This window comes from Eucalyptus grandis, chromosome 11 (assembly GCF_016545825.1).
Source record: "Eucalyptus grandis isolate ANBG69807.140 chromosome 11, ASM1654582v1, whole genome shotgun sequence".
Classification (NCBI taxonomy): Eukaryota; Viridiplantae; Streptophyta; class Magnoliopsida; order Myrtales; family Myrtaceae; genus Eucalyptus; species Eucalyptus grandis.
The window spans coordinates 10,044,241-10,051,500 of record NC_052622.1 but is presented as its reverse complement, the minus strand read 5'-3'; the positions used below and the strand labels follow the sequence as shown (position 1 = coordinate 10,051,500).

The 7,260-nt window shown below is 41.4% G+C and overlaps 1 protein-coding gene across 1 annotated transcript; it reads right to left on the bottom strand.

Annotated features, from left to right (window-relative positions):
• Nucleotides 1-1,017: 1,017 nt before the first annotated feature.
• Nucleotides 1,018-4,130, bottom strand: LOC104424751 (probable WRKY transcription factor 31). Its single transcript, XM_010037251.3, has 5 exons — nt 3,538-4,130; nt 3,327-3,425; nt 2,716-3,228; nt 2,508-2,621; nt 1,018-2,160 (listed from the first exon to the last, which is right to left on the bottom strand). Exons 1-5 carry the CDS (start codon nt 3,985-3,987, stop codon nt 1,453-1,455), a joined length of 1,884 nt encoding a protein of 627 aa, XP_010035553.2. The 5' UTR covers nt 3,988-4,130; the 3' UTR covers nt 1,018-1,452.
• Nucleotides 4,131-7,260: the final 3,130 nt, after the last annotated feature.

Here is a 7,260-nt window from a genome sequence, read left to right as displayed (position 1 = left end):
TGACAAAAATTTATGAAGGAAATGTTGAATAATATAAACTATAACTTGATGGGATATATTGAAAGCATGTCTTTATATGGTAGAACTCACGTATTGGAATTAACACAATAAATTATTAAAAAAAAATTAAGTGATAGAAAATGAAAAGAACAAGTTAAAAAAGAATAATTATATCGCGGTAATCTATTAAAAGATAACAAAATCAGTAGATATGGGGACTAGGTAATTTTTTTTTTTTAATCAAGTCCTTGAAGCTTTTGTTCGTTTTACAATCAAGTACCTTAACTTTTTTTTTTTTTTCAATTAAGTACCTCAACTTTCAAGTTTGGTTCAATATGATATATCTATTTAATAAATTGCCATGTTATGTGATCTTGCATAAATAGCTCCGTACTTAGTTCAATTTAAAGTCAATTGTTGATGTGGCTCGCTTTTCATGTCATTTCCATTTAGGTAGTGTATGACGATGAAAGAAAAAAAGAGTATTGATTTGAACTATCCAATATGTCTGGGTTGACATAGCATCATTCAAAAAGCTATGTTGGAGACCAATGGGGAATTAATGGTAATTAATCGGCATTAATGTCCAATTTGACATTTTCCATCCACAATTTTAACTTGGGTCTCACATTTAAAAAGCTAAGATTCTTGGCCGAATAATAAAAAGTTTATAAACTCAATTTTGAAAAGAACAAAAGTGTAGATACTTGCAATGTGATTACACCATTAAGAAATTAAAGCCTACTTGCAATAATTTCTTGCTCTCATGACACTCCCTTCATAATCTTGGAAAAAACCCACCTTTCTTCTTTATTTTAATAATTTTGTATGATTTTTTTTTGGACGATATTCTTGACTCCTCTCTTGACCGCCACTTGATTAAAGTAACTACAAAAGGAACGGATAAACCCAAAACTGCCCTCCTATTCCTATCACTTTTCTTTGTCTTCTACTTTTGCTTTGGCTTCATCTAGAAAGAAAAGTACAAACAACACGATCAATTTGACAATGAGAATATAACAAAAGAGGTACCTTCCATTGATTTCCTTATACATACAAAAACACAATTAAAACAAAGAAGAACAAAACTTTCATTCTTCTGTATTTTGTACTTTTCTCTATCATCTTCTTATTTTTTTTTCTTTTGTTTGGCTTTATATAGTGACATGCACTTGAATTATGATGACCCACAAATTATTTAATAAAGAAAGAATAGTAATGCTATGTTCACTTCCCATTTCCCTTCCACCCCAAGAAAACCCTAAAAGAAGACCATGTATACCTTAGTTTTTTTTTTTTATCCTCTACATCCCCCAAAACAAAAGGCCAATGAAAAGAGTAGTTGTAGTTGCAATAATTGAAAAACAAAGAGAATGAAAGAACTTCCTCTCTAGGAGAGAAGAAATACTGGAGTTTTCTTGACTTCTTTATTTGATTGCTTGGTGGAAGACTTCAACTGCTGATTTTGTTGTCATTGCTACAGTTATTGCTGCTGCTATTGCTTCGGTTATTTGCGCCAGATGGCACGAGGCTCGACATGCCGCTGCTCCCGCTTGGATTCGAGCCGCCCATTATGGAGGAGATCGCTGCAGCTAGGGCAGCGGTGAAATTTGGATTGGTTGCGATGGCGGCAGTGGCCGCACTTAGCGTGTCGGTGGTGAAGATGCTATTCGGCTGGCCTTGACCTGGTGGCTGTGGCAATTGGGGTTGGCCTTCCAATCGGCATGCCTTTGCATCCTGAGACATTTGAAGGCCAGAGAACTTGGACTGATTGTACAGAGCCTGGCCAAAGATCTGAGGTAGCAAAGCAGCCGAATGGTTGGGCAAGCTCGAGCCTGGGTTCGGGAATGGGACCTGGAATTGGCCCGGTGAAGCCTGAGACTGTAATGTGTTGGGGTTTTGAGTTAAGTCCAGTGTAACAGTAGGGAATGGGGCTGAAGCTGATATAGTTGCCATGCTGGAAGAGCATGGAAGGAGTGTTCTGGTGAGAAAATTGGTGTTCATCAGCCCTTCGCCGCTTGGCATTGACCCGGACAGCAACATCCGAGCCGCTGAGGAGGTTGTCGCGGCCATTGCCATGGCGGCGGGAGGTAATGGGTGGTTGTGATTGCCCTCATATGTGGTGATGAGCACGGACCGATCCTCTGCACATCTTTGTACCTAAACGAGAAATCAGAGAGTAAGCACTAAGGACAAATTCGATGGATACCAAACGAAGGGTCATATAAGAAGGGAACTTTAGCAAGAAGTTTGACTGCTAATTGAACTCGTTTGAGAATTTAAGCCTACTATAATCTGCCTACTTCTGAATTACAGTTTCCTTTCGACCAAAAAAAAAAAAAAAAAAAAATTACAGTTTCCTTCTCCAATAACACCTAAACAGGAAGCTTTTAGTAAAAGGAAAATTGCTAATTGAGAGAAATATTTTGAAAAGAGGAAACGATAAAGGCACAACTCGACTCTCGATAAATTTACTGAAGATTTACATCGTAAGGAATTACACATACTTGTTTCCGGACCGGGCAACCGGCAGCCATGGTGCATCGATAGTAGGCTCGTGGGCATGGATTCCCTTTCGCCATCTTCTGCCCGTACTTCCGCCATTGACATCCATCAGTGATCTGCGAAATTTGGAATAACCGTTGACGGATTCAACCAAAATTGATGAAACAGTACTTGTCACAGCTCATTTGATGATTGAGAAAAATCGCTTACCATGGGAGCCTCGGAATGAGCCCTGACCGAGACGCGCGCCTTCCTCATCGTGGCCTCTGTCTGATCAACGCTCTTTGACGGGCTGATTGATCTGGGGACCTTGATGGGAAGAGATTCTTGATCTGGACTCTCTTCTCTCTTGTGCCTCCCACTCGCGGATTCCTTCTTATCTGGATCCAACCCCATGCCGACTTCAGCAGGCTCTCTGTTGTTATTCACCGGCGACCCCGTCCGATCACGAGTCCCTCCTTCTGATGAAGAAGGCGAGTCTGAGTTATTCGCTGTGGCGAGCCCAAGATCCATGAACTGCCTAGGCACCATCAGCATGCTGTTTTCTTTCTTCTCGTCCGATTTCCTGTTTTCATCGGAGGAGTTCTCGGGTTTCTGATCCTGCATCACTGCAAGCAGATGCATCTGTAGAGCACTGTAATTGGTGGTCACTTGGCTTAGCATGTCCTTCAACCGTTGATTTTCATTGCTCATCCGCTCAACCTCGGCTTGAAGAACGGCTAGCTGAATTAAAACCAATGGTACAGTATATTACATTCTACATCAATCCAAGAAAAGAAATCAGATCGCGGGTTTAATTAATAATTTCACTTAATTCTCACCTCATTCTTAGCTCTTTTATCTTCTGAGTTTGGTGATATCCCATCATCCACCATGGATTGATCGCTGCTAGTATTCGTCGTCAGAAGATTCAGACCAGTCTAAGGGAAAAAAAGGAAAAAAAAAACAAAAAAAGCAAGAAAACTCAGCAACTTAATAGTCAAATAACCCGATACATACTGCAAGATGAGAATTTCCATCCGGGTAACTTACGTTTACATTGAAATCAAGATTGGTGGGTCCGTCGGTCATGTCCTTTCGAGCGACACCGTCATCAGACGACGAGATGACGTTCTTGGCAGCGGCTTCGCTGTTGTTCTTGATGGAGAAGAAGTCCATCTCGTCGATGACCGCCCGCCTCTCGTCCGCTGCCGGCGGCGGCGGCGGCGGCGGCGGAGAAGAGTCCCGGCGAGACATGAGGTTGAGAGGGAACTGGATGGTGGCGGGAGGGGCTGCGGACACGTTGACTGTGGCGGCGTGAACATGCTGGTGATGGTGAGGATGATGGTCCATGGAGGAGGATGAAGGAAGCAGCTTGCGCTTGTTGTGGTGGTGGTGGTGGTGGTGTTCGGAGAGGGAGTTGATGACCGTGGGAGGGTGGTGGTGGAGGAAGAAGCCGACTGGATCTGGATCATCAATGGAGAGTCCACCTCCCTTGGCCATAAATCAAGAAGAGCTATAACAGAGAGAGAAGAAGAGAGAAGAGAGGAGAAGAGAGAGAGAGAGAGTGAAGTCTTCGAAACGGTGCAATGGACTCGGCTATATAAAAGGAGAGAGTTTTGATGATAGGACTTTGAAAGAGAAGACCGAACAGTTCTTTCAGCTTGAATGCAACTTTGTTGTTTTCATTGGCTCTTTTTCTTCCTCTCTTTTCTTCTCTCTCTCTCTCTCTCTCTCTCTATTTACAATTTCTCATTTTGAGGATTAATTTATTTGGGTTGAAATGACGAAGTAATGGTCAGATGTGGACGAGCAGATCTCATGGAAAGTGTGAACGCTAGCTTGATGGCTGAGCACAGAATAAATTCACTAGCTGGTGAAGTGTGATGTACTTTTTTATTTAGCTGAAAATGAGAACATGATTGCTCGATATTTGACTAAATAAATAAAATTCAGGACCAGAAAATTGGTATTAACGGGAAATCAGCACGTTACTTTTGATCTAAACATGAGCTGATCTTAATGATCTTCTATTAGACCAGCAGAAGATACGAGATAGCCTCAGCAAAAGAAATCGAAAATGATGGGAAGCGGTGACAAGTGGAGGCGACACCACTGGATGTGGGGCCCCGACGCGAAGGCCGCGGGGCCCACCTTCTTGGCCTTTCGTTCGTTTCCCTCTTTCGGGGGTCAAATCGAGAGCGTGTGAGCGTGAGGGTGGGGAAATTAAATTTACAGGGAAAAGGGTGGGGAGAAAAAGGATGAACAAATGACGCGTTCCCTCAATTCAGCCGCCCCGATTGGCCCGGCACCGTCGGATCGGCCCCAGTCCGAGTCAACGGTTCCGATGTGGTGGTGGTGGGCCCAGGGGTCTTTGGACGGGCTTTGACCGCGCGACACGTAGGACCTAGGCGCGTGGGGGACGTGGGGGAGGGGGATTTTTGGCTCCGTTTCCGACCGAGAGTAGCGGGTTGACTTGACTCCGTCCGCACGGGCTTTCGGAGGGGGCGTTAAAAACCGCCCTCGAACCGAAATTGCTGACCCGACCTCGTGTCCGTCCCCTCTTGTTTTGCTTCGAGAGGTTTTTATTTTTTTGGAAAAGCTTGTTGGAATTATTCTTTTGGCTCCCCATGCGTCTTCGTTAGGGAAAAAAAGAAAATTGAGGAAAAATTATGACCGTAGAATATCCCTTGATCCAATCCCGTGACGCCCCGAAGAAACCGTCTAGGAAAGTGAGAGGAGGATCCCATTGCCGTCTCGTGTCGACTTGATGAGAAAATTCAGGATTTCTTACGCGTTGATTGACCGGGGGCAATTCGGTTAAAACAAAAGTTAGGAATACATGATGATAATCCGTGTAATCATCGGGAGAGATCATTGTCTATAATCTTATATGAAGCTTCTTCTCTATTTATAATCTTATACATACTTGATGTATATTGATATTGGGTCATGAGTTTGAATCCAAATTTGTCTTTTATATTTATCTTGGTTCGGCGGCCTAGAAGATTTACGCAACCCGTGATTCCACATTATCCGCAAATATAGAAGCAACCTCAAGATCTCTAGTTACTATTACTCACTATTCGAATTTCTTCTCTAGGACTAGATTCAATGGTTTATAAATGAACTCTTGAACGTTGAAAATTGACCTTTGCGATAATTAAATTGTCAAATCAATCGGGTATAATATAGTCACTGCATTTTTTTTTTGTTCTTTCGAGAAAATGACATAAATAGTTCCTAAATTTTGGTTCAATGTGTAATTTCAACCTTGAGCTTTGCATGTGTTTAATGTGGTCCTTAAACTTTAGCTTAATATTAGTTTTTGGTAAATGTTAATCTAATCTTTAGACTATATGAAAATGTTTCATGTTGTCCTTGAATTTGAATTAACGGAAGGAAAGCATTGGAAATTTTCATATAGTCTAAAAATTAAGTTAAATATTTATAAAAAATTCAAAGATCACGTTGAACAATAAATAAAAAAAGCCCGTTGTTGGCAAAATTCAAGAACCGTTTGTATAATCATCCATTTTTCTTCCTCCTTCTTTTGGGCGGCTACCATCTCCATCCATTTATGCATCAAGAGATCAGAGGGTTCTCAATACGCCCTCTCCATACACGACCTTGCAGTCCACTAGCGGCAATCATCGCCACATTCGAAGTATCGGCGTTTCCAAAGAAGATAAAGGAAAAAAAATAAAATTTCATAATAGCAAGCGCTAAGATTTAGAAGGACGGAAATGAAAACAACCCGGAAAAAACTTTCCCAATGGAGAGATCACGAGAAAAGATGGAATGAGCTGGATGTTGCCGATCGATCAGGGAGTGGGGTCAAAGCCTAAAAAGCAAGTGGCCAAAGCCAAGCTAGCTGTGGCATGGTGGGCCGCATTGTTTGACGAGTGAGTCAAAAAGAGGGTGTTGGGGTCTTGGACGTGAATCACATGACGTGCGATGCACGCCTTGGCTCGTGCAATAGTCTTCATTTGGGGGAGGCATCATGTTGTCTCTCCAGAGTCTAAACCCCAATGGGGAAGGAACTATAGTTGGTATGCTCATAGTTCAGACTTCAACCAATCTTGTGGTTTTTTTTTCTTCTAGTTGGGTATTACGGTAGCATTTTCCACTTTTGAACAGCACGGCGTATTCAAACTCTTCAACTCAATTGATTTCCTATGAATGCGCGTAATCAGCTCCGTCAACTTACATCGGGTAAGGCTCTAGACATGGCTTCTGAGGTTACTTTCAGAGAAAAATCGGGGTTCAAATGAAGCGTTTGATTATCAAAACGAACTTTTAAGAGATAATACAATAGCTTTTCTTTTTTTTTTTCAGTGAAGAGGTTTATTATTTCGTCAATTACCAACGTTCTCTTATATTTTTAGCATTAGATAACACATAATCTTTATATTTGGAGAAACCTCAGACTTAGTTTAACATTTTTGGAGTCAATACACGTGTTAAGTCAATAAGAGAAATTAAATGACATATATAGTAAACAAAAAAAAAAAAACACCCTTCCCTCTTTATATAGAGCATATGATAAATAAATTGACTAAGAGGTGGGTCAAGCATTTATTCATGATGTGGACATGATCAATTATCTTATCTCGCCACTTCCAATTTAAAAGAGACACAAGATGCCATATAACATCATCTAGAAAACAAAGTCTAGAGCTAATTATTTCGGGATTGGGAGTGTTGTAGCAAAACTTTCTTTAAGCCATGGAGTCGTGCAGCAATTTTAGCCTCTAGAAGTGAAATTTTCATTTA

What these genes read in the sequence shown, in the direction of transcription:
- LOC104424751 (XM_010037251.3), bottom strand. Translation starts at nt 3,987, where the DNA reads ATGGCCAAGGGAGGTGGACTCTCCATTGATGATCCAGATCCAGTCGGC. An exon ending in ATCTTGATTTCAATGTAAAC is followed by an intron (nt 3,426 to 3,537) that starts GTAAGTTACCCG and finishes TTTTTCCCTTAG; the next exon opens with ACTGGTCTGAATCTTCTGAC. An exon ending in GTTGCCCGGTCCGGAAACAA is followed by an intron (nt 2,161 to 2,507) that starts GTATGTGTAATT and finishes TTTCTCGTTTAG; the next exon opens with GTACAAAGATGTGCAGAGGA.